The sequence below is a fragment of the Myripristis murdjan genome, chromosome 15 (assembly GCF_902150065.1).
Source record: "Myripristis murdjan chromosome 15, fMyrMur1.1, whole genome shotgun sequence".
Taxonomy (NCBI): Eukaryota; Metazoa; Chordata; class Actinopteri; order Holocentriformes; family Holocentridae; genus Myripristis; species Myripristis murdjan.
This window is the reverse complement of record NC_043994.1, coordinates 28720419-28748274: the sequence shown is the minus strand read 5'-3', so window position 1 is coordinate 28748274 and position 27856 is coordinate 28720419. Positions and strand designations below refer to the sequence as shown.

At 40.4% G+C, this 27856-nt stretch overlaps 1 protein-coding gene and 1 long non-coding RNA gene across 2 annotated transcripts; one reads left to right on the top strand and one right to left on the bottom strand.

The window, feature by feature from the left end:
* Positions 1 to 162: 162 nt before the first annotated feature.
* Positions 163 to 26232, top strand: LOC115372804 (low choriolytic enzyme-like). The gene is made up of 9 exons (XM_030070944.1): positions 163 to 253; positions 711 to 741; positions 869 to 934; positions 1889 to 2041; positions 17857 to 17974; positions 19423 to 19601; positions 22007 to 22091; positions 22455 to 22579; positions 26142 to 26232. Exons 1-9 carry the CDS (start codon positions 185 to 187, stop codon positions 26153 to 26155), a joined length of 840 nt encoding a protein of 279 aa, XP_029926804.1. The 5' UTR covers positions 163 to 184; the 3' UTR covers positions 26156 to 26232.
* Positions 2993 to 17976, bottom strand: LOC115372805 (uncharacterized). Its single transcript, XR_003929474.1, has 3 exons — positions 17958 to 17976; positions 7663 to 7668; positions 2993 to 3057 (listed from the first exon to the last, which is right to left on the bottom strand). It is a non-coding gene; the product is annotated as an uncharacterized LOC115372805 (long non-coding RNA).
* Positions 26233 to 27856: the final 1624 nt, after the last annotated feature.

Sequence of the window (27856 nt, the reverse complement as noted above, 5' to 3'; positions counted from 1 at the left end):
TGATTTTGAGCAATAATGGCGACTTGCAGTTTTGATCACTCATGTTGAATTTGTCAATCTCTGTTTCATGAGCAGCAGGCCTTATTTGGATGAAAAGCAGTTAGCCCTCCAGTCTATATAACCTTCAGTCCTTGGGTTTTTTCCTCAGGTGTCTTCTTGGTTTGCTGCTGCCCTACAGACAGCCATGTGCTCCGTCCTACAGATCGCAGTGTTGACCCTTGTTTTCTGCTCAGTCCGCAGCTTTACCATACAGGTATGTCTCAGCATTCCATGTGATCAGTGCATGTATGGGAATATATTTTGATAAATTTCATAAATTGTTCATGCTCAAATTAAACAGTCGAACTCAAAAATTCAGTTATTTAATTATGATTTGAAATATAGTTTTCTCAAATCTTAATGGCATCCAAACACCCAGTGACTCAGTGCACCTCATGGGTGAGGGTGGACATCTCAATGACTCTAAACCAACAGGAGACATTTTGCATCAAACTAAGCGACATAATCTAGAAATAACTGATTGCTTTCTTCCTCTTGATAAAAGATAAAAGATAACCACTGGTTATACATGACAATACAAAATTTATTATATCATGCAATTCATCTCTAATTTCTGCCAGCACTAATCTCTCTCCACAGGGAAAGTTTGTTTCACTTATTCTTGCATTTATTCATTCATAAGTAATCTGATTTCCCATGTCTTATTGCAGGCTTCACGAGAGAAGAGTGATGAAGCCTCTGGTAAGCTACTTGTCTTCATATCTATCTATCTATCTATCTATCTATCTATCTATCTATCAGTTTTTTTTCCAGTAAACATATTATTTTATACCGGACTAATTTACACTGAGCTATTTTCCTTCCACAGGTAACACCATCGATGATGATGAGTTCTCAGTCTCAGCGCTGATTGAGAAGGCCAACGCTAATATTGGTATGCTGCTCTCTGTTGCACTCATCTTATGTTGCCCATTATGGATTTCATGGGGCAAAATGAAACTTTATTGATCCCTGTGGGAAAACATGGGTATAGAAATAGAATGTACACAAAAATATGAAAGTATAAACTGGAGCTAAAAATGGAGAATAGAAATAGAATCGAAAGTTCAAATATAAAGTTCTTTGTGGACGCAACTGGTTTAGTAAAGAATCTTTTTAGAAATGGGTTCTATAAATAAATGGTGCTTTGAGCATTTTAATTCAAATTTTAAGGGCAGTATTATAATGTCAGCAGCTGGAGGTACCTCGGTGGCTCACCGGTTAAGTGTGTGTACCATGAGCAAAGGCTGAATCCTGACTGCAGTGTCCTGGGTTGGAATCCAACCTCAGGCCCTTTGCTGCAGTTCGTCCCCTCTCTTTCCCCTGCCTTTCCTGACTCTCGACTGTCACTGTCAAATAAAACAGAAATGCCAAAAAATAATTCGAAAAAAAGTCACTTGTGACAGGCATTTTTCACTGTTTTCCAATAGTTTATAAATCAAGACATACATGTATTCACCAAGAAAATAATCTGCAGATTAATTCAGAATGAAAAGAATTGTTAGATGCAATCCTAATTTCAGGCTGCCGCCACCAAATAACTCCAGTAAAAATGAAGCAGCTCTGGTACAAGAGGTTCTTCAGCTGCTGATGGTAGAGCCAGAGAGCATCTGAAGAACCATTTGAGAACCAGTATTTTTCTGAGAGTAGAATAAGCAATAATGGTAGAAATGGTAAACAAGTGTCAGTTCCAACACGTGGAATGCAAAGTATGGTGAGAAATGGGAAGTGTAGGACAGATTATGGACTATACCCAGGCTCTTAATCTCAGTGAAATCAACTCACATGAAGTGCAAATACCAAGTTCACAACAACAGATTTCTGCAATGGTCTTTCTGTCATGTTGCAGGTAAGGATGAAAACGACCCCAGGTTGATGTTTGGAGACATTGTGGTGCACACCGGCCTTCGAAACGCTGATCCCTGCACAGCCAGAGACTGCCTGTGGCCCAAATCGTCTGATGGCAACGTCTACGTGCCGTACCGCATCTCCAACGAGTACTGTAAGAGCCCCGCTCAGCCGCCTGCCACAGCCTGCCAGCCACTTTGGCTTTGTTAGATAGATAGATAGATAGATAGATACTTTATTCATCCCGCAGGAAATTTGCATTTTTTCAGCAGTATCCACAGATTACAGATTAAGTAAATAAATAATAATAATAAAAAAATAATAATAAAAATAAAGAATAAGATCTGAGTACAACAGAATAAGATCTAAGTACAACCCTGTGTGCAAAACGCAATGTGCAACAAAAAAAAACAGAAAAAACTGTGTGCATGGGTGTATAAAATGTGCATAGAGGTAGGTCAATGTGCAAATTTAGAAGAAATATACAGTATACACATGATAAATAGCAGTAAGCAATATAAACACTATAAACAAGGATTATAAAAAGATAGAAATATGAACAATTCAAACAGAAGTATTAACAGTTTTAAACAGCAGTGAGAAGTATTAACAGTTTTAAACAGCAGTATTTGTACTGAATTATTAACTATTTTCTTATTTTATGATGATTAACATTAATATTATTATCTTTAGTATCATTGCTGGTTTGCAAAGTGCTACATGTAACATATTTTAATAATTATTTTCTCTTTTCTATTTAAGTTCATCATTATTATTATTTTGACTTTTGTGCTTCATTTATGTACAGCAAATATAAAGCACTATACTGAACATAGGCCTAGTATTATATTATAAATTTAGTTTTAAAAATTAGTTTTATTTCTCCATGCCACATTTTGCAGTGGTGATTTAAGTGCTTTATTATTATTTTGACTTATTTGTTGAGTGTGTTTGCTTTAAGTTCTGAAGCTGATGGAGAAATGAGAGGATTCTTCTGCAGTCCCTCTAACTTTAGGGTTAGAGAGAAGTTATCCTTACAACAATTCAAATGATAACTGTTGTTTCAACTGTGAAGCCCAAAAGGAGAGAGACATCATCATGGAGGGCCTGCGGTCGTTTTCCCGCTCCACCTGCATCCGCTTCACCCGTCGGGAGAGGCAGAGGGACTTTCTGGACATCCAGTCCCGCTCAGGGTAGGAGCCCCATGACACACACACACACACCGGCTGTACATGCATGCACACACTCAAAACACACACATGCACATTCATGCATGCACATATAATGTTGTTAATTATCTGTCACACTTCTCAAAATGCAGTTCCAAATGAGCATAAACATAAAAGTCAGCATCAAAACAATTCAAAGCCAAGAGCCATGAACTGGACTTCAAGAACAACAAGAAAGGATTATTAATTACATAAATGCATGTATAAATGCGAGTGCGTGCAAACACACACACACACGTCCCAAAAGCATTCTATTTACACATTTGTGTAATCATTAATCACACATTCATCCACACAGAAAAGATAAGATGTAGATTTTTAAACAATTTTATTTTGTAATTTAGTGCTAATTTTAATATCATTTAACTGCATTTATAATTTGAAATGTAGAAGTTTAACAGTTATAAATACAGATTTATGTTGTGCTTATCCTTATCTGTATCCTTTTTTGTTTTTGATCATTTCTGGTAAATGTTTGGTAATTGTGTAAGAATTTTCAGTGGACTTCTTGCTAAATTTCTAATAATTTTGTAATTTTGTGTTACGTCGTACTTTTTTTCTGGATAATTTTCTGATTGTTTTCTTGCAATGTAATGTTCAGGTAATTTTTTAATTTTTATTTATTTGTTTATTTACTTATTTTTTTGCTAATTGCTATCTTTAATAGTCTTTTGTTGTTGTTGTAATTTTGCATTTTCTGGTAATTTTCCCATAAGCACCTATGGTTTTGAAAGAAAAAGTTAATTTGTTTAGATTTCTTTAATGCTGCCAGTCCCATGAATGGGGTTATCTTTGCTGCATGGCATCAATTTTATTGTAATTTCTAGTGGAGATCCCAAGGTTTCCAAAGATTTGTCTGAAGAATATTAGATAGATAGATAGATAGATAGATAGATAGATAGATAGATAGATATACTTTATTGATCCCAACCAGGGAAATTACTTTTAGTGTATGGTTCAGGAGTGATATCAACACAATGGCTTGTCAGTTAAAACAAATGAGCATGGGTAGGAGTTCCAGTCCAGTATATTTATTCTTATCATGAGAGCTGGTTTATCTGGCAAACAGAAGATAAAGGATAACAAAGATGTTAAACTAAACATCAAATCCTAAACTGAGTAATTCATAATCCAACAAAAGTCATATATATTCAAACAGTACTGGTAAGAACCAATGTCTAAAGAAATAAGGGGAGACATAACTTAACCACTAATTAAGGTTAAATATAACAGTAACTAGATCAAAATCTATGCATTTAAACCAAAGCTGAGGCTTTGCGGGCTCGCTGCTGTCGAGGAGAAGGTTTTTGATTTCAGTTCACCACTTCCTGTGTGGAGAAGACTGCAGTGTTACTGATTGTGATTGTGATTGTGATTCTTACCATCAACTGTGATCATTTGAAACCTCAGGTGTTACTCGTCCGTCGGGCGTCGAGACGGTGGCCAGGTATTGTCTCTGCAACGCTCTGGCTGTGTTTACCATCATGTCATCCAGCACGAGCTCCTCCACGCTCTGGGCTTCAACCACGAGCAGACCCGCTCCGACCGGGACGAGCACGTTCGCATCGTGCTGGAGAACGTCAAGTGTGGTGAGCCCCACTGCAAACACCCTCTGTACCCATGTTGCCCAATTCAACAGGATTTTTTTGGCAAACCATACAGGAATATGAACAAGTGAAACATTTAAATCAACATTTACTGTACGCATATGAAAAAGAAAATATTAAATATCAAATATCAAAATAAATACATAATATTCAGTGCAAATATGCATTAGCAGATCTGTAGAGGGCCATACATGCATAAAGAAAGTTTCCCACCTGATCAGACCTATTAGGCCCGTTCCACTGAAGAAGTTCCTGGTAGTATTTGGGGGGCAGGAACTACTACAGGAACGTCCTCTCGCTCGGCCCTCTCACCTGCCGTGTCTCCACTGAGAGGGCGGAGGAGGAGGAAGGTTCCTGTAAAGTTACTGGGCTCTGGGTGTGACAAAATTGTTGCGCGACCATTTTGACCGGGGCGTCAAAATGCGTGTTGTTAAAAAAGCATGTGGTTAACATTAGCTAATGTTAGTTAGCACGTTAGCGTTAGCTTGGTAGCGCACCAACGGCCCCAGCCCCGTAAAATTACCCCGAAGTTCCTGCGGTGGAAACGGGCCTATAGAGTGCATGTGCAGGACACTTTGCTGTGTTACTAGCTCACCTTCTGGAAAACTCCAGATGGAGGAGGCATGCAAACAAATCATGATGATGTGCAAGGGACACATGGACATGGCATGTGGCCTGTGCATATCTCTTAACCATGGACACTTTTAGTCAGTTACTTTTCTCTTCAACAGTTTTAACAGGCAAATTAAACAACAACAGCATTTGATAAAGTGGTGTCATTCTCCTTCAGGAAAAGAGCACAATTTCAGGAAGATTGAAGACAGCAGGAACCTCGACACTCCATATGACTACGGCTCTTTGATGCACTATGGAAGGTAGCGCCTCCATTTTCTCGCCCCACTTTCTTTTTTTTACTTTTACAGTTCGTTACAGTTCCCTTTTTCAAAATGCATTATGCAACTCTCTGCACCAGGATGCAGCTTGGAGCAACAAACAGTTTCATATCCAAAATGCTCCGAAAATATCCAAACACAGCATGCAAGGCTCCAAATCAAACACAATTACCAGTCTCCCCTAACGACAACAATTTGCAAGTCAACAACTGACCAAAACACACGACAAAGAGGTGCAGAGCCACAGAGGATTTATATCAGGCTTTGAAGTAGTCAATGTTCTTTGGTTGGTAGTGTAACAACTGATATAGATGTCTTCAGCTCCATAATTTGCTGTGTTTGTGCTGCAGGTATTTCTTCTCTAGGAACGGACAGCCCACCATCGTGCCAGTCCCTGACCCAGACGTATGCATCGGCACGGCCAGGCAGATGAGCCCTACTGACATCCTGAGGGTGAACCGCCTCTACGCCTGCAGTACGTACCACTTGCTTCTTTTCCTGCTAATTACTCACCTGCACACCATCAACATGCATTCTACCTACTTCATATCTACATACCTAACCTCCATGTTAGCTACTGACCTGTCTACAAATGCACCCACAACCCTACCTGTTTTCTTCCCTGAAACCTACCTACCTACATCACTTACACAACCTAGTATGCTTTTTGTTTGTCTCCTGAACTTGCCCTGTTATCTTGAAGCCTATAATGTGTTGGCATGAAATCATGTGCTGCAAGTCCAGATGTTGAATTCAGAGTTCTACAGCGTTTTTTGTTCTGAGTCATAAACACAGCTACGTTTTGGTGCATTAACTTGGGATTTTCACAGCATCTCATCAGGCTAATGTTAGCTGCTGGCTAACGTGAAAGTCGGAGGTTATGCCCCGCTCATGTCGTGTCTGGTTTATCAAGTATTCCAGTTTCTGAGTGGGATGAATTGGGATTGTACATGTAACCCAAATTGGCCTACATTTCAAAATGTCAGCTCATTATGCAGCAAGAAGTTTGATCTGCTAATACCTCAGTGAGCCACAGCTAAAAAATTCAAACATAAAGTCATGTTTATGATAATTATTCCCTAAATGCTTTGTTTTACACTGTGGTTGTTTTAATAAAAATATAAGCTTGGGAGCTTCTGAATTATCCTGTGAATTCCATTGTGACACATGTTGGTGTTTTCAGCCACAGAATAGCGCAAAAATATTGTCAATGAGGAGAAAAGGAATTTTCAAGAGAAAAGGAGCAACACTTACTTTGTTGTGCCTCATGGTTTGGATAAAATGATGCCTAATTTGCAAGCAAGTGAATATCATGTGCTTTTGACCAGCATTTGAGGGGTTAAACATAAAACACCATTATGATGTCAATCATACAATGTACAAGTTTATGGGTGAAGAGCGCACAACTAACATTGAACAACAAGAGTCTGCACTGCCCAGCATTACTGGCTGCTAACTATTCCCAGAGCATCAACTGTACACATGCATTTCTTATATGATTTACAATGGGCATGGCTTAAAAATAACAGGCTATTTAAAAAAACAACAACAAAAGATTAGTTTTGGAATTATTTTGTGCTCTGTTTTCTTTCTCAAGCCAATGTTGCGTCCCTAAACTGGCTCTTAGCCATGAAAACTTTGTGAACCCTTAACCCTGACTCTTTCCCTAATGCCAGACATGACCAGCTTATGCCTAGCCCTGACCTTAACCCTAACCCTCATCATTTGGTCACCTAACACTAAGCTTTACCCCAACCAGTGAGCCAAAATAACCACCCAGAATGTAAAAACAAAAATCTATGGCTGTACTTGGAAATGCAAACTCTAAACGTAGTCATATTCGCCGATATTAGCTTCCATACTCAAAGGTACTGAATGTAATCACATCAGGACAACACAAATCTTAGTGTGCTGGTAAACACAGACCTAGAGGGAAGAAAACCTGCACCAACTGTGCAACAATATGTTCAAGAAAGCACGCCGCATTTGTGACTTTGGCTTTCTGGTTGAATCATGCTCTCAGATTCAACTGCCTCCTTTACTGACCTGAACCTGTGAAGAAGACATTCAGTGATGGTATACAAAGAGAAGTAAGGACAATATTTGTAGGTGTGAAGCTTCCTGTTTCTGTTGTGCCGGTAAAATAACACAGTGACAGAGGCTCAGCCAAGCCTCACTCAACGTTCCCTGGAGAGTGTTGCATTTGGTTTCTTACTGAGCAAATGACCTGTCTCCAGTAGAGTACAAGCCTCTGATACATTTCTCCATTTCTTTACTAATGCATAATCTTAATTTCAAGATAGACATTTTTTTTTTTAAAAACTGCACTGTAGTCTCTAAAATGATTGAATTTTAATTCAGGGCTTATCTGGTCTGTGTGTGTGTGTGTGTGTGTGTGTGTGTGTGTGTGTGTGTGTTGGCATGTTCATACCTCTATATGAATGACATGTCTTGCTTCTTTTTCCAACAGGGAGAGCTGACTGAATAATCAAGAAGAAATGAAGCAGTCTGCAGCTTTTTATTTTTAACCAGCAATTTAACCTCTGTGCTTGTGCTGTAATGCAGTTTAGATTTAGCTTTAATTTAGCAAGACTATTGTCAGTTTTTCATTTATTTTTTTTTTAGCTGCCATAATCACACATGAAGTGTGTGTGAAACAAATAACCAATGATGCTTAAATTTCATTTTCACTTCTTTTGATGGCCACTTGATGACTTGATTAAATATCTTCAGCAAAGCATGTATATTCTCCTGCCTCAAGCCTGCTCATTGTAACTTCAGCTGTGCCCTTCAGAACATCTCTGGATATTTTCTTGTCAGTGTTATTTGCTCCGGATCTCTTAGTAGTTTATAGGTTCTCGTTCCAACCAAAACCTCCGCCAGGTGATTTCACTGTTTGGTCCCCTCTCTCTGCTTGAAGGTGAGGTAACCAGTGAAATCACCTGGTGTGGTTTTTGGTTGGAATAAAAACCTGCAGCCTCTTGGCCCTCCATGGCACAAGGTTTGACACCCGACCATGGTGGATAAAAGCTGCAAGAGTCAGGTTAATAATAGATTCTTATTACAAAAATATTCTAAAAATGTAAAAAATATAACAACCAACACAGGAAAGGATGCCGGGGAAACCCACAAGAAGAGGGGATTATGGGAAAGGTTCTTCACCACCACCAACATGATTCACACGCACATTTGCTCACACTCACTGCAAGACACGCACACAAGGGCTTGGGATCATCCTGGGATCAACCACCTGCATGATTCTAGCAGCCAAACCGACCTGCAACTGGCACAAACAAGGTGGTGTAAACCTACTGTTGCACAGGTATAGAGCAAGGATAAAATAAAAGGCCTCCTTTACAACATGCAGACTGGCTGATTTTCAGACCGCCACTAACACAAACTGCACTGATGCAAATCAACAAGAGGAACGAGGAGGCTAGCAAGAAATTAACCACAAATACAAACTGATGGATGAACAGGGAACCAAAGTCAGGGGAATTAAGAGAGACTAACCACGGGACAAAAACCACCTGGTTGGACAAAAGAACAATATATTAACTTAATATTTGACACCAGGGGAGAATATACCAACTAGACAGCTATGCCACATACCCTCACAAAGTACAGCAGGAATAGGACATACACTATATTACCAAAAGTATTCGCTCACCTGCCTTTACTCATACTATGAACTGAAGTGCCATCCCATTCCTAACCCATAGAGTTCAATATGATGTCGGTCCACCTTTTGCAGCTATTACAGCTTCAACTCTTCTGGGAAGACTGTCCACAAGGTTGAGGAGAGTGTTTATAGGAATTTTTGACCATTCTTCCAAAAGCGCATTGGTGAGGTCACACACTGATGTTGGTCGAGAAGGCCTGGCTCTCAGTCTCCGCTCTAATTCATCCCAAAGGTGTTCTATCGGGTTCAGGTCAGGACTCTGTGCAGGCCAGTCAAGTTCATCCACACCAGACTCTGTCATCCATGTCTTTATGGACCTTGCTTTGTGCACTGGTGCACAGTCATGTTGGAAGAGGAAGGGGCCCGCTCCAAACTGTTCCCACAAGGTTGGGAGCATGGAATTGTCCAAAATGTTTTGGTATCCTGAAGCATTCAAAGTTCCTTTCACTGGAACTAAGGGGCCAAGCCCAGCTCCTGAAAAACAACCCCACACCATAATTCCTCCTCCACCAAATTTCACAGTCGGCACAATGCAGTCTGAAATGTACCGTTCTCCTGGCAACCTCCAAACCCAGACTCGACTGGATTTGTTGCACAGGTGGCATCCTATGACAGTTCCACGCTGGAATTCACTGAGCTCCTGAGAGCGGCCCATTCTTTCACAAATGTCTTGTTTCACAGTCTGCATGCCTGAGTGCTTGATTTTATACACCTGTGGCCAGGCCAAGTGATTAGGACACCTGATTCTGATCATTTGAATGGGTGAGCGAATACTTTTGGTAATATAGTGTACCTTGTCCCTAGTACAAGAGGTCTACGTTATTACCTTGAAAATGTGAGCAAGCTGTGATCAAAAATGTCAAAGAATGTCATACCTTACCTTGTCATATTCATGCTGACTTGTAAATATGTTTAATTTGCAAGCAGCTGGAACTCCTCCTGGCTTTGGTGCTGCTGATTGGTGTAGTTTTATACAGCTTGTACAGGTTTCTGAAATTCAGATATGTGCAATGCGCTGGTTATTAGGAAGGGCAACCTAATGGGAATTCCCTGTACATGTGCATATTTTAATTTAGCTGTGCAATGAATGAACTTTAACATATAGTACATTTATAAAGGTACTGAAATGCATTTTCATTTAAAAAATGGGGAAAAAGAGATACAATAAAACAAGATGTACGTCACATGGGAATTTGTCTTGCATCACGCGCTCCGACACCGTCTGCAAGGAGAGCACAGCTTTGTGTGAGGACCACGTCCACTGTCACATGCAGCATTCATGTATATATGGAGTGGAAGGGTGTGATCGCACAGCCCCTGTGTGTGTGGGACTGATAGATATTTATATTTACAGTACAGGCCAAAAGTTTGGACACACCTTCTCATTCAATGCGTTTTCTTTATTTTCATGACTATTTACATTGGAGATTCTAACTGAAGGAATCAAAATTATGAATGAACACGTGTGGAGTTATGTACTTAACAAAAAAGGTGAAATAACTGAAAACATGTTTTATATTCTAGTTTCTTCAAAATAGCCACCCTTTGCTCTGATTACTGCTTTGCACACTCTTGGCATTCTCTCGATGAGCTTCAAGAGGTAGTCACCTGAAATGGTTTTCCAACAGTCTTGAAGGAGTTCCCAGAGGTGTTTAGCACTTGTTGGCCCCTTTGCCTTCACTCTGTAGTCCAGCTCACCCCAAACCATCTCGATTGGGTTCAGGTCCGGTGACTGTGGAGGCCAGGTCATCTGCCGCAGCACTCCATCACTCTCCTTCTTGGTCAAATAGACCTTACACAGCCTGGAGGTGTGTTTGGGCTCATTGTCCTGTTGAAAAATAAATGATGGTCCAACTAAATGCAAACCGGATGGGATGGCATGTCGCTGCAGGATGCTGTGGTAGCCATGCTGGTTCAGTGTGCCTTCAATTTTGAATAAATCCCCAACAGTGTCACCAGCAAAACACCCCCACACCATCACACTTCCTCCTCGATGCTTCACAGTGGGAACCAGGCATGTGGAATCCATCCGTTCACCTTTTCTGCGTCTCACAAAGACACGACGGGTGGAACCAAAGATCTCAAATTTGGACTCATCAGACCAAAGCACAGATTTCCACTGGTCTAATGTCCATTCCTTGTGTTTCTTGGCCCAAACAAATCTCTTCTGCTTGTTGCCTCTCCTTAGCAGTGGTTTCCTAGCAGCTATTTGACCATGAAGGCCTGATTGGCGCAGTCTCCTCTTAACAGTTGTTCTATAGATGGGTCTGCTGCTAGAACTCTGTGTGGCATTTATCTGGTCTCTGATCTGAGCTGCTGTTAACTTGCGATTTCTGAGGCTGGTGACTTGGATGAACTTGTCCTCAGAAGCAGAGGTGACTCTTGGTCTTCCTTTCCTGGGTCGGTCCTCATGTGTGCCAGTTTGGTTGTAGCGCTTGATGGTTTTTGCGACTCCACTTGGGGACACATTTAAAGTTTTTACAATTTTCCGGACTGACTGACCTTCATTTCTTAAAGTAATGATGGCCACTCGTTTTTCTTTAGTTAGCTGATTGGTTCTTGCCATAATATGAATTTTAACAGTTGTCCATTAGGGCTGTCGGCTGTGTAGTAACCTGACTTCTGCACAACACAACTGATGGTCCCAACCCCATTGATAAAGCAAGAAATTCCACTAATTAACCCTGATAAGGCACACCTGTGAAGTGAAAACCATTTCAGGTGACTACCTCTTGAAGCTCATGGAGAGAATGCCAAGAGTGTGCAAAGCAGTAATCAGAGCAAAGGGTGGCTATTTTGAAGAAACTAGAATATAAAACATGTTTTCAGTTATTTCACTTTTTTTTGTTAAGTACATAACTCCACATGTGTGCATTCATAGTTTTGATGCCTTCAGTGAGAATCTACAATGTAAATAGTCATGAAAATAAAGAAAATGCATTGAATGAGAAGGTGTGTCCAAACTTTTGGCCTGTACTGTACATCAGAGGGAAAGGAGTATTTATTCACTTCTACTCAAACAACTGACTTTACCCTTCTCTCTGTCTCAATCTGCCCTGTTCTCCTGAACACACACACACACACCCCTACAAGCGCATGCATACACAAGTGTCTTTTGGCGCTTTTCCACTAGTACCTACTCGGCTCGACTCTACTCGGTTTGTAAGCTTTTCCATTAGGTGATAGTACCTGGTAGCAGGTACTATTTTGGCGAGCTGAGTCGAGCCGAAATGTGACGTAAACGCTGTGCAGGCCACTGATTGGACAGGGAGTGACGACACATGAGAGCGACTCTTTCATGAAAACCAAACGCAATGGCAGCGTCCTGAGCTCGAATCTGAGTTCAGGCCCCTTGGCTCCTCTCCTGCCTTTCCTGTCTCTCTTTACTGTCACTGTCAAATAAAGCGGAAATGACAAAAAATATGACAAAATATGATGTATTCACTTATCAGAACAAATTTACATGTTGGTTTTGTTATGTGATATTGGATGCTTTTGGTGGAAACTTTGTCCTATTCATGTACTTATTTCTCGTTTCCTCTCTCTTTCACTTTTTTCCCTTTCTCCCATCTGTTAGCTGATATCTGTTTTTATTACTGGTATTTATTTATTTATTTATTTATTTATTTATTTATTTGTGTTTTAATAGTGTTGTAATAGTGTTGTAATATATGGAGGAGAATGTTTTTAGTTTTTTTTTTCTTGTATGTGTGTGTTTGCGACTGAAACTGAAAATTTCAATTAAAAAAAAGTCACAAGTCCGTCTTCATTTTGTCAAATCGAGGCTGAAGTCAGTGAATTTGTGAAATTTGAGTCCTCACCTGTAAGGTAAAAATTGACCAAACATTCAAAGTCACCGGGAAGGTCCTTTTTAAATGAAAGACTTTCAATGTATCTTTTGTTCAGTGTATTTTTTTTTATTCGTGATTATTCTGCAAAAACAAACCCTTAGTCATTTTGTCTGATTTTGCAAGACTGTCTGAACCTCATGAGCCCCAAGATTCTGCAACTGTGCCCACAATTGGAGAACTCATATGAACACAACACCGTCTTGCATATTTCTACTTCACCCACGGCCATTGCATTATTGTTAACATTTGCTTAGCATTGGCAAAGCTCACCTCAGTCGTGCTTTAACATGGACGAACAGGTACCTGCTACTAACGTGATCTGTAGGCTACTCTTTAATTAAGCAACATCACATGAAAGCAAGTGCTGTTACACTGAGTATCAGAACAGCCATGAATGATAATCAGTTTAACAGCATGACCTGGAGTGTGATAGTGGTTTTCTACAACAGTTTAACACACACCATCTTTGATCACATAACAGTTATAAGACATGACCTATCAGGCAGGAGGTACGGATCGGGTCACGACAAATACAAAAAAGGTTTCAGATCTCAAGCTAGCTTTCCTGGAGGTTTCCAGCGTAGTATCTGCTTGTGCTACTTTTTTGGCCTGAAATCTGCCGCCTGTAAAGCAGCTTCCTGAGCCAGAACCAAAACCAAAAGCACAGCCAGGGGGCTGCAGGGTCAGATCTACACTAATATACATGAAGGGCTAAAGGGTCACATGGAAATTTTACTGGGTGTCAGATAGATAGATAGCTGGCTAGATAGAAAGACAGAAAGAAAGATGATCAAACACCACGAAGCGTTTGAATCCAGAGCCACTAGCTTAACACAGTTCTGTTTATTCAAATTTCTTTAGAGCTGAAAAGTAAAAAATGACCTTATTCTGGTTGTATCAGTGGTGAAATCGCTCTGAAAAATGCATTCCACAATTTCATGCTGCATTCACTTGCACGCGGACAGTAGAGTTCAGTCTTGTAAATTTTGAACAATAATTATTTTTCCTATTAGATTGTCTAAACTGGGGTGGCAGCTGAGGTGGCAGGGCCTGTTTTTAGAGTGGCAGCTGCAAACCCATGCCACCATGGTGGATGTGCCCCTGGGAGGCAGCGCTGCCAGTCTACAGTGGGGGTGAAAAGATGGCTCATTTGATGAGAACCCAGTGGATTAAGGTCCCCAACTTGTGGACCTTTTTTCCAAGTTAGGCTGAGTATTTTTTTCCCCTTTCTTCTTCTTTTATAAAATTAATACATTTTACTTAGACTTCTTATTTTAATTCTGTTTGTTTTCCTCTCACTTTTTTTTTTCAAGTTTGCAGAGAAGAGGAAGAAGGAATTCTTCTTGTTTTTTTTTGTTTGTTTGTTTGTTTTTTTTTACTCATGACTCTACACTGTCCAACCAAAAATTGATCTTGTAGACTGATGTAGTGATTTTTTAAAAAATATTTCTGAAAATAAATGAGGGGAATTTAATTCAGAGGGTTAAATAAAAGCCTGATAAAATACACGGCAACCTCTGGGCTCCTTTAGGTTTCCATTAGTTTGCTCATATTTAGTATTTAGGGTGTCTGCCCTGAAAAGTCCACATGAGAGCTGATGCCAAATGTTTTACGGCTGTAGCACATATGGTTGATTTGTTATGAATTTTCAAAGTTTTGAAATTTAGAGGCTTGCTATAGCGCCACCATCAGCACTATTGGCTTGTGTTTGCAGCTGAGGTAATCTGGCATGGGACTGGACCTTTGTGCAAAAGTAGGACTTCCTCGGAAGAAAGAAAGAAAAAAGAACATGCAGGAATACAAGAGGGACCCGGCAGGACCCGGCCCCTAATTATTGCTGACAATATGAAGCCTGTCTCTCTATGGAGTACAAGCACTTCCAGTGGGTGAGAAAGTGTTAAGTGAAAATGTGAAGGACTAATTGATCAGTTGTTAACTGAAGTTAGATAATGTAGTGAGGACTGTGACCTGGGATACAAGATATTTCCTCTGGGAAGGAATGTGCTACTTTATGATTCATCTTTCTTACCATCTTCAAAAAGATCAGCATGGCCTTACACAAAACCACAGTGTGATTTTGAGCAATAATGGCGACTTGCAGTTTTGATCACTCATGCTGAATTTGTCAATCTCTGTTTCACGAGCAGCAGGCCTTATTTGGATGAAAAGCAGTTAGCCCTCCAGTCTATATAACCTTCAGTCCTTGGGTTTTTTCCTCAGGCGTCTTCTTGGTGTGCTGCTGCCCTACAGACAGCCATGTGCTCCGTCCTACAGATCGCAGTGTTGACCCTTGTTTTCTGCTCAGTCCGCAGTTTTACCATACAGGTATGTCTCAGCACTCCATGTGATCAGTGCATGTATGGGAATATATTTTGATAAATTTCATAAATTGTTCATGCTCAAATTAAACAGTCGAACTCAAAAATTGCAATTCAGTTATTTAATTATGATTTGAAATATAGTTTTCTCAAATCTTAATGGCATCCAAACACCCAGTGACTCAGTGCACCTCGTGGGTGAGGGTGGACATCTCAGTGACTGAATCTAAACCAACACGAGACATTTTGCATCAGACTAAGCGACATAATCTAGAAATAACTGATTGCTTTCTTCCTCTTGATAAAATATAAGAAATGCAGGCATTTTATTTGCCTTTACCACTGGTTATACATGACAATATAAAATTTATTATATCATGCAATTCATCTCTAATTTCTGCCAGCACTAATCTCTCTCCACAGGGAAAGTTTGTTTCACTTATTCTGCATTTATTCATTCATAAGTAATCTGATTTCCCATGTCTCATTGCAGGCTTCACGAGAGAAGAGTGATGAAGCCTCTGGTAAGCTACTTGTCTTCATATCTATCTATCTATCTATCAGTTTTTTTTTTTCCAGTAAACATATTATTTTATACTGGACTAATTTACACTGAGCTATTTTCCTTCCACAGGTAACACCATCGATGATGATGAGTTCTCAGTCTCAACGCTGATTGAGAAGGCCAACGCTAATATTGGTATTCTGCTCTCTGTTGCACTCATCTTATGTTGCCCATTATGGATTTCATGAGGCAAAATGAAACTTTATTCATCCCTGTGGGAAAACATGGGTATGCTTATGTTCCAAATATGGAACATAAGCATACCCATGGAACATAAATAGAATGTACACAAAAATATAAAAGTATAAACTGGAGCTAAAAATGGAGAATAGAAATAGAATCAAAAGTTCAAATATAAAGTTCTTTGTGGACCCAACTGGTTTAGTAAAGAATCTTTTTAGAAATGGGTTCTATAAATAAATGGTGCTTTGAGCATTTTAATTCAAATTTTAAGGGCAGTATTATAATGTCAGCAGCTGGAGGTACCTCGGTGGCTCACCGGTTAAGTGTGTGTACCATGAGCAAAGGCTGAATCCTGACTGCAGTGTCCTGGGTTGGAATCCAACCTCAGGCCCTTTGCTGCAGTTCGTCCCCTCTCTTTTCCCCTGCCTAGGGGAAAGAGAAAAAATAATTCGAAAAAAGTCACTTGTGACAGGCATTTTTCACTGTTTTCCAACGGTTTATAAATCAAGACATAAATGTATTCACTGAGAAAATAATCTGCATATTAATTCAGAATGAAAAGAATTGTTAGATGCAATCCTAATTTCAGGCTGCCGCCACCAAATAACTCCAGTAAAAATGAAGAAGCTCTTGTACAAGAGGTTCTTCAGCTGCTGATGGTAGAGCCAGAGAGCATCTGAAGAACCATTTGAGAACCAGTATTTTTCTGAGAGTAGAATAAGCAATAATGGTAGAAATGGTAAACAAGTGTCAGTTTCAGTACGTGGAATGCAAAGTATGGTGTGAAATGGGAAGTGTAGGACAGATTATGGACTATATCCAGGCTCTTAATCTGAGTGAAATCAACTAACATGAAGTGCAAGTACCAAGTTCACAACAACAGATTTCTGCAATGGTCTTTCTGTCATGTTGCAGGTAAGGATGAAAACGACCCCAAGTTGATGTTTGGAGACATTGTGGTGCACACCGGCCTTCGAAACGCTGATCCCTGCACAGCCAGAGACTGCATGTGGCCCAAATCATCTGATGGTGATGTCAATGTGCCGTACCGCATCTCCAACCAGTACTGTAAGAGCCCCACTCAGCCGCCTGCCACAGCCTGCCAGCCACTTTGGCTTTGTTAGCTGTATTTGTACTGAATTATTAACTATTTTCTTATTTTATGATTATTAACATTAATATTATTATCTTTAGTATCATTGCTGGTTTGCAAAGTGCTACATGTAACATATTTTAATAATTATTTTCTCTTTTCTATTAAATTTTTTTATTTTAATTTATTTTTCACACTCTTGCTATATTTTGCAGTGTATACTTAATCTAAGTTCATCATTATTATTATTATCTTGACTTTTGTGATTCATTTATGTACAGCAAATATAAAGTGCTATACTGAACATAGGCCTAGTATTATATTATACATTTAGTTTTAAAAGTTAGTTTTATTTCTCCATGCCACATTTTGCAGTGGTGATTTAAGTGCTTTATTATTATTTTGACTTATTTGATGAGTGTGTTTGCTGTACATTCTGAAGCTGATGGAGAAATGAGAGGATTCTTCTGCAGTCCCTCTAACTTTAGGGTTAGAGAGAAGTTATCCTCACAACAATTCAAATGATAACTGTTGTTTCAACTGTGAAGCCCAAAGGGAGAGAGCCATCATCATAGAGGGCCTGCGGTCGTTTTCCCGCTCCACCTGCATCCGCTTCATCCCTTGGGAGAATCAGACGGACTTTGTGGACATCCAGTCCGATAGGGGGTAGGAGCCCCACGACACACAAACACACACACACACACACCGGCTGTACATGCATGCACACACTCAAAACACACACACACACACACACACACACATGGACATTCATGCATGCACATATAATGTTGTTAATTGTCTGTCACACTTCTCAAAATGCAGTTCCAAATGAAAAAACATAAAAGTCAGCATCAAAACTATTCAAAGCCAAGAGCCATGAACTGGACTTCAAGAACAACAAGAAAGGATTATTAATTACATAAATGCATGTATAAATGCGAATGCACGCGTACACACACACACACACACACACACACACACACACACACACACACACACACACACGTCCCAACAGCATTCTATTTACACATTTGTGTAATCATTAATCACACATTCATCCACACAGAAAAGATAAGATGTAGATTTTTAAACAATTTTATTTTGTAATTTAGTGCTAATTTTAATATCATTTAACTGCATTTATAATTTGAAATGTATAAGTTTAACAGTTATAAATATAGATTTATGTTGTGCTTATCCTTATCTGTATCCTTTTTTGTTTTTGATCATTTCTGGTAAATGTTTGGTAATTGTGTAAGAATTTTCAGTGGACTTTTTGCTAAATTTCTAATAATTTTGTAATTTTGTGTAACGTCTTACTTTTTTTTCTGGATAATTTTCTGATTGTTTTCTTGCAATGTTATGTTCAGGTAATTTTTTAATTTTTATGTATTTGTTTATTTACTTGTTTTTTGATAATTGCTATCTTTAATAGTCTTTTGTTGTTGTTGTTGTTGTTGTTGTTGTAATTTTGCATTTTCTGGTAATTTTCCCATAAGCACCTATGGTTTTGAAAGAAAAAGTTAATTTGTTTAGATTTCTTTAATGCTGCCAGTCCCATGAATGGGTTCATCTTTGCTGCATGGCATCAATTTTATTGTACTTTCTAGTGGAGATCCCAAGGTTTCCAAAGATTCGTCTGAAGAATATTACTTTTAGTGTATGGTTCAGGAGTGATATCAACACAATGGCTTGTCAGTTAAAACAAATGAGCATGGGTAGGAGTTCCAGTCCAGTATATTTATTCTTATCATGAGAGCTGGTTTATCTGGCAAACAGAAGATAAAGGAGAACAAGATGTTAAACTAAACATCAAATCCTAAACTGAGTAATTCATAATCCAACAAAAGTCATATATATTCAAACAGTACTGGTAAGAACCAATGGATAAAGAAATAAGGGGATAAATAACTTAACCACTAATTAAGGTTAAATATAACAGTAACTAGATCAAAATCTATGCATTTAAACCAAAGCTGAGGTTTTTGCAGGCTCGCTGCTGTCGAGGAGAAGGTTTTTGATTTCAGTTCACCACTTCCTGTGTGGAGAAGACTGCAGTGTTACTGATTGTGATTGTGATTCTTACCATCAACTGTGATCATTTGAAACCTCAGGTGTTACTCGTACGTCGGGCGTATTGGCGGTGGCCAGGTATTGTCTCTGCAACGCTCTGGCTGTGTTTACCATCATGTCATCCAGCACGAGCTCCTCCACGCTCTGGGCTTCAACCACGAGCAGACCCGCTCCGACCGGGACGAGCACGTTCGCATCGCGTGGGAGAACATCATGTGTGGTGAGCCCCACTGCAAACACCCTCTGTACCCATGTTGCCCAATTCAACAGGATTTTTTTGGCAAACCATACAGGAATATGAACAAGTGAAACATTTAAATCAACATTTACTGTACGCATATGAAAAAGAAAAATATTAAATATCAAATATCAAAATAAATACATAATATTCAGTGCAAATATGCATTAGCAGATCTGTAGAGGGCCATACATGCATAAAGAAAGTTTCCCACCTGATCAGACCTATTAGGCCCGTTCCACTGAAGAAGTTCCTGGTAGTATTTGGGGGGCAGGAACTACTACAGGAACGTCCTCTCGCTCGGCCCACTCACCTGCCGTGTCCAGGGTTGCCAACTCTCACGCATTGGCCGTGACAGTCACGCATTCAGCCTCAATCTCACGCTCTCACGCTCGAGAGAGAAACCTCACGCCAAATCTGACTTGTTCTCTATTGTAAATTTTTCCACTCCATCCGGTCAGGTGTGCTGGATCTGGTTGATTATTATTATTAGTTGATTATTGATTGTGCAATGCCGCGACTCGCAGTTAATCGCGCTGCGCGCATTAAACTATTTTGCGGAAGCAGGAGGACGGCATGATTTACGTTGTATCCACGTTCGCACGCTGCGTGCATGACTGTGCATGTGCTCGTGCATGAGCGCTCGTACCATGAGCGCCCGTACCATGAGCGCCCGTACCGTACTGGAGCACACCCTCCAACCGTGGTTAAGTTGATTTAATTAAACAGTCAAACGTTACTTTGGTGGTCCATAGATTAATTTTTATCATGTGGATTGAAGTTTGCCTAGCCCATATAAATGCTCGGGAAATCGGGAAAAATAAGAGGTGTAGGCCAGTGTTTCCCAACCGGGGGTACGCGTACCCCTAGGGGTACGCGAGCACATTGCAGGGGGTACGTGAAAACATAGGCGGAAATCCTGGGGGTGTCGGGGGGGGACAAGACCCCTCCATCCATAAATTTTGAATAATATAGTAATATTCAATGAAAGTGCACTGCAAGCGGTGCTAATTATAAATGTAAAATAGTGGGTTTTTAAGTGTTTAAAAGTTATGACCTCCCCCATGCCTCACAGTGGTTTGGTCCCTCAAAGTGGTTTGGTCCGCATCCTGCTCCCGGCAGCTCGGTAACTTTCAGTCCGTCAGCCTGAGAGGCAGCAGCCTGATGAGAACTAGCAAGAAATCCTCCTCAAGTGAAAGCCAGTGGGTCATTTATCACACCACTTGTTCACCAAGCACAAGGCTGTAATATGAAAAGCGATATTTTCCCTGCTTGGTCCAAAACCTGCCTCTTTCAGCTCGCTGTTTAAGCTAATAGCTAATGAGACTTTCAAAAAGTCTGTTAGGATATTAATGTCAGAAATAGTTCTTTACTGATATTTTGAGTTTGTCTTTAGATAGATATCTATTTTTTGCATTTTAAACTGCATTATTTTGTGGCATAGTTTCATTTCATTTTCTTATTTGCTCCAAAAGGGACAGTGTACGGCTCAAACATATGTCACTATTTGATGCCATATCTTGCTTTGTTTTTTGTTGACACGACAATACATTTTTTTGAAGAATAGTTTGATGTAGTTGGATTATTCAAGGTATTTCCTGTAGTTTTAGAGCTTATTTTGAGTTTCTAGTTCTTGTAGTGGAAATAGAACAGTGAGTAAAGAAATTAAGATTATTGCTTTTAATAGCATTATTTAAAACCTATGAACATGCTGAGGGCTCAGCACTTAATGGCAAATTTCAAAGCAGCATAAGAGAGTTCAGAGAGAGATGTACAATCGTGCCAGACAGCAATTACTCTCTGAAATTTTGCTGTTTACCCCCCCCCCCCGCCCCCCGTAGCCACGTATGAGTGAGGGGGTACTCGTGGCCTGACAAAAAGGCTCAGGGGGTACACAAGACAAAAAAGGCTGGGAAACACTGGTGTAGGCTATTAATTCAGGCATAGGACTGTATGCAGTCCTATTGTTAAGGTATGCATATGAAGCCCAAATTGTTGCGCGACCATTTTGACCGGGGCGTCAAAATGCGTGTTGTTAAAAAAGCGTGTTGTTAGCATTAGCTAATGTTAGCTAGCATGTTAGCGTTAGCATGGTAGCGCACCAACGGCCCAGGCCCCGTAAAATTACCCCGAAGTTCCTGCGGTGGAAACGGGCCTATAGAGTGCATGTGCAGGACGCTCGGCTGTGTTACTAGCTCACCTTCTGGAAAACTCCAGAAGGAGGACGCATGCAAACAAATCATGATGATGTGCAAGGCACATGGACATGGCATGTGGCCTGTGCATATCTCATGGACACTTTTAGTCAGTTACTTTACTCTTCAACAGTTTTAACAGGGAAATTAAACAACAACAGCATTTGATAAAGTGGTGTCATTCTCCTTCAGGACAAGAGCACAATTTCGAGAAGGTTCAAGAGAGCAGGAACCTCGACACTCGATATGACTACGGCTCTGTGATGCACTATGGAAGGTAGTGCCTCCATTTTCTCTGTTTTTTTCTTTTTTTTACTTGTACAGTTGGTTACAGTTCCCTTTTTCAAAATGCATTATGCAACTCTCTGCACCAGGATGCAGCTTGGAGCAACAAACAATTTCATATCCAAAATGCTCCGAAAATATCCAAACACAGCATGCAAGGCTCCAAATCAAACACAATTACCAGTCTCCCCTAACGACAACAATTTGCAAGTCAACAACTGACCAAAACACACGACAAAGAGGTGCAGAGCCACAGAGGACTTATATCAGGCTTTGAAGTAGTCAATGTTCTTTGGTTGGTAGTGTAACAACTGATATAGCATCAGCTCCATAATTTGCTGTGCTTGTGCTGCAGGTATTCCTTCTCTAGAAACAGAGAGCCCACCATCGTGCCAATCCCTGACCCAGACGTATGCATCGGCACGGCCAGGCAGATGAGCCCTATTGACATCCTGAGGGTGAACCGCCTCTACGACTGCAGTATGTACCACTTGCTTCTTTTCCTGCTAATTACTCACCTGCACACCATCAACATGCATTCTACCTACTTCATATCTACATACCTAACCTCCATGTTAGCTACTTAGCTGTCTACAAATGCACCCACCACCATAGGCGGCGCTAGGGCATTGGGGATGGGGAAGCTTTAAAAAAAAAAAAAAAATGTTACCCTGCAGCAGCAGACTGACGCTTATAAGGCTAGGCTGATATTGCTGATGTCGTCAAACTGAGATGGCGCAGCAGAATAACTCATTCATTCTTTAGACAGATTAATACTCATTGGCTACTGTAGTAGCCCATATTAATTCATTAATTATAAAACGGGTGCTTCCCATCCTTAAATGTGATTGGCTGAGCCGCATTCCATGCCGTTGTAAAATCAGTGTAACCCACTGGCAGACCGCAGCACAAAATATCCCTGCGCCAGTGTAAACGGACAAAGCGTTGCCTAGCAACCAACTACTCTGCGCTCAGCTTCCTCGTTAGGTTGCATTTGTTTCAAGACTTTTGTGAACAAAATGTCAGACTTTGTGGTGAATTTTGATTTGCTGGGTGGCCTGAGCCTGGATGAGTGGTTGGAGGAGCTGCTTGGTGTCTGTTAAAGGATGCTGAACTCACCACCAGCAACAATGTTTTCACCGGTGTGATAAAGAAACCGTCGCCGAGAAGGACGTGACAAATCTTCCCACCACCAAGCCATAACCGAGGCAGACACACTAAGTTCAAACACACCTTGGGGGCTTGTCTGTAAAGTCTGGTTTGACGTGCAGTTTCATATGGGATGCAGGGCGAACGAGGACAACCATTAAAGGCCGACTCTTTCAGCATTCGCCACGACAAAAATGGCCTAAAATATGTCACCCTGTCTTTCAACGAATGCACAAAAAAAAAATCACAAATATGCACCCGAAAAAAACATAGAAAGCCTGCAGGGATTCATATATGAGCAGCCGGGTAACCCACTGTGTCCAGTGGCCCCCTGGAGAAATAGCCTACCTCTCCCTGCTGCCTCCTGATCCACCTGCCTTTTATCTCCACCCAAAGTGGACACAGTGTGACAGCGCCGATGTATGGTAAATTAACAGTATACCTTTATTATTATTGTTATTGTTACATCCGACGTTAGGCATACGTCTGTGCAAAAATGCACCTGTCGCGAAACGCACAAATCTGACGGCTAACGGTGTGAAATTCGCCCGGTGTCTGGTGGCGGGTAGGAGCCGGTCACGGTGTCTGGAGGTTGGGAGCCGCTGTCTGGAGGGCGGCAGGTGGTGGAAGCATCCAGATCGGCTTGAGTGCTGCTGTAGCTCACCACATTCATGGGACTCCCTGTTAGGTCGGGAACTTCTGTGGGCTGGCTGGCCTCGTTTGAAGCGACGAGACAGTCTGAGTCTGTGTTGGCTGCGTCTTCTTTACTGTCATTGTTGATTTTGACATTAAAAATTTGTAATGTCCGTTTTCGCGACCACCTTATCAGTTGGCTGGCTATTTTGCAGTACAGCGACGTAGGTAGCTGGGCTGTAACTAGCTTCTATGTCTTTGCGCGCTGTGTAGCCTAAAAGAAATAGCCTAACACCTTAAGGAAATGATGCAGGTTGCTTATCAAATATCTGCCACATATATCAATATATAAAAAAAAATTATAAAATAAAAAAATAAACAATATCTTAAAATGTGTGTGTTTTGATGTCTTGATGTCAAACTTAAAAAAAAAAAACAATAAAATAAATTTTTATAGACTATATATTTATTTATTTATTTATTTATTATTATTATTTATTTTTTTTGTGACAATTTTGGGGAAGCTAAGCTTCCCCTAGCCTCTTAATAGCACCGCCTATGCCCACCACCCTACCTGTTTTCTTCCCTGAAGCCTACCTACCTACATCACTTACACAACCTAGTATGCTTTTTGTTTGTCTCCTGAACTTGCCCTGTTATCTTGAAGCCTGTAATGTGTTGGCATGAAATCATGTGCTGCAAGTCAAGATGTTGAATTCAGAGTTCTACAGCGTTTTTTGTTCTGAGTCATAAACACAGCTACGTTTTGGTGCGTTAACTTGGGATTTTCACAGCATCTCATCAGGCTAATGTTAGCTGCTGGCTAACGTGAAAGTTGGAGGTTATGCCCCGCTCATGTAGTGTCTGGTTTATCAAGAATTCCAGTTTCTGAGTGAGATGAATCGGGATTGTACATGTTTGTACAAATTGGCCTGTGTTTCAAAATGTCAGCTCATTATGCAGCAAGAAGTTTGATCTGCTAATACCTCAGTGAGCCACAGCTAAAAAATTCAAACATAAAGTCTTCTGAATTATCCTGTGAATTCCATTGTGACACATGTTGGTGTTTTCAGCCACAGAATAGCACAAAAAATATTGTCAATGAGGAGAAAAGGAGCAACACTTACTTTGTTGTGCCTCATGGTTTTGATAAAATGATGCCTAATTTGCAAGCAAGTGAATATCATGTGCTTTTGACCAGCATTTGAGGGGTTAAACATAAAACACCATTATGATGTCAATCATAAAATGTACAAGTTTGTGGGTGAGGAGCGCACAACTAAAATTGAACAACAAGAGTCTGCACTGCCCAGCATTACTGGCTGCTAACCATTTCCAGAGCATCAACTGTACACATGCATTTCTTATATGATTTACAATGGGCATGGCTTAAAAATAACAGGCTATTTAAAAAAACAACAACAAAACATTAGTTTTGGAATTATTTTGTGCTCTGTTTTCTTGGTCAGCCCTCAAGCCAATGTTGCGTCCCTAAACTGGCTCTTAGCCATGAAAACTTTGTGAACCCTTAACCCTGACTCTTTCCCTAATGCCAGCCATGACCAGCTTATGCCTAACCCTGACCTTAACCCTAACCCTCATCATTTGGTCACCTAACACTAAGCTTTACCCCAGCCAGTGAGCCAAAATAACCACCCTGAATGTAAAAATAAAAATCTATGGCTGTACTTGGAAATGCAAACTCTAAACATAGTCATATTAGCTTCCATACTCAAAGGTACTGAATTCTGAATCAGGACTATGCAAATCTCAGTGTGCTGGTAAACACAGACCTAGAGGGAAGAAAACTTGCACCAACTGTGCAACAATATGTTCAAGAAAGCACGCAGCATTTGTGACTTTGGCTTTCTGGTTGAATTCATGCTCTCAGATTCAACTGCCTCCTTTACTGACCTGAACCTGTGAAGAAGACATTCAGTGATGGTATACAAAGAGAAGCCTCACTCAACATTCCCTGGAGAGTGTTGCATTTGGTTTCTTACTGAGCAAATGACCTGTCTCCAGTAGAGTACAAGCCTCTGATACATTTCTCCATTTCTTTACTAATGCATAATCTTAATTTCAAGATAGACATTTTTTTAAACTGCACTGTAGTCTCTAAAATGATAGAATTTTAATTCAAGGCTTATCTGGTCTGTGTGTGTGTGTGTGTGAGTGTGTGTGTGTCTGTGTGTGTGTGTGTGTGTTAGCATGTTCATACCTCTATATGAATGACATGTCTTGTGTCTCTTTCCAACAGGGAGAGCTGACTGAATAATCAAGAAGAAATGAAGCAGTCTGCAGCTTTTTGTTTTTAACCAGCAATTTAACCTCTGTGCTTGTGCTGTAATGCAGTTTACTGACTATTGTCAGTTTTTGATTTTTTTTTTTTTAGCTGCCATAATCACACATGAAGTGTGTGTGAAACAAATAACCGATGATGCTTAAATTTCATTCACTTCTTTTGATGGCCACTTGATGACTTGATTAAATATCTTCAGCAAAGCATGTATATTCTCCTGCCTCAAGCCTGCTCATTGTAACTTCAGCTGTGCCCTTCAGAACATCTCTTAGTAGTTTATAGGTTCTCGTTCCAACCAAAACCTCCGCCAGGTGATTTCACTGTTTGGTCCCCTCTCTCTGCTTGAAGGTGAGGTAACCACTGAAATCACCTGGTGTGGTTTTTGGTTGGAATAAAAACCTGCAGCCTCTTGGCCCTCCATAGCACAAGGTTTGACACCCCTGACCATATCAAACATTCAGCAACAAGGGCAGCAAATAGGCGATCCTACACCCACACATTAGTTGAAGCTGGCTTTTGTACAGTAAAACAAAGAGCTCTTGGTTGTTGTTTCTCCTGCATGATTCTAGCAGCCAAACCGACCTGCAACTGGCACAAACAAGGTGGTGTAAACCTACTGTTGCACAGGTATAGAGCAAGGATAAAATAAAAGGCCTCCTTTACAACATGCAGACTGGCTGATTTTCAGACCGCCACTAACACAAACTGCACTGATGCAAATCAACAAGAGGAACGAGGAGGCTAGCAAGAAATTAACCACAAATACAAACTGATGGATGAACAGGGAACTAAAGGCAGGGAAATTAAGAGAGACTAACCACAGGACAAAAAACACCTGGTGGGACAGAAGAACAATATATTAACTTAATACTTGACACCAGGGGAGAATACACCAACTAGACGGCTATACCACATACCCTCACAAAGTACAGCAGTAATAGGACATACAGGAGGCCAACGCCATGTTCCTTGTCCCTAGTACAAGAGCTCTACGTTATTACCCTGAAAATATGAGCAAGCTGTGATAAAAAATGTCAAAGAATGTCATATCTTACCTTGTTATATTCATGCTGACTTGTAAATATGTTTAATTTGCAAGCAGCTGGAACTCCTCCTGGCTTTGGTGCTGCTGATTGGTGTAGTTTTATACAGCTTGTACAGGTTTCTGAAATTCAGATATGTGCAATGCACTGGTTGTTAGGAAGGGCAACCTTCTGGTAATGGGAATTCCCTGTACATGTGCATATTTTAATTTAGCTGTGCAATGAATGAACTTTAACATATAGTACATTTATAAAGGTAGTGAAATGCATTTTCATTTAAAAAATGGGGAAAAGAGATACGATAAAATAAGATGTCCGTCACATGGGAATTTGTCTTGCATCACGCGCTTCGACACCGTCTGCAAGGACAGCACAGGCTTGTGTGAGGACCATGTCCACTGTCACATGCAGCATTCATGTATATATGGAGTGGAAGGGTGTGATCACACAGCCCCTGTGTGTGTGGGACTGATAGATATTTATATTAACATAGCAGGTTCAGATTTTAAAATGTCTGCCATCAGTCAGTAAATAACACAAGGGGCCCTATAAAGGGGAAGACGGGCCTGTCAGTGATGTAGCCGAAAAATTGTAATTGTAAATATCAAAATGTTTGTGTTATTATTTAGG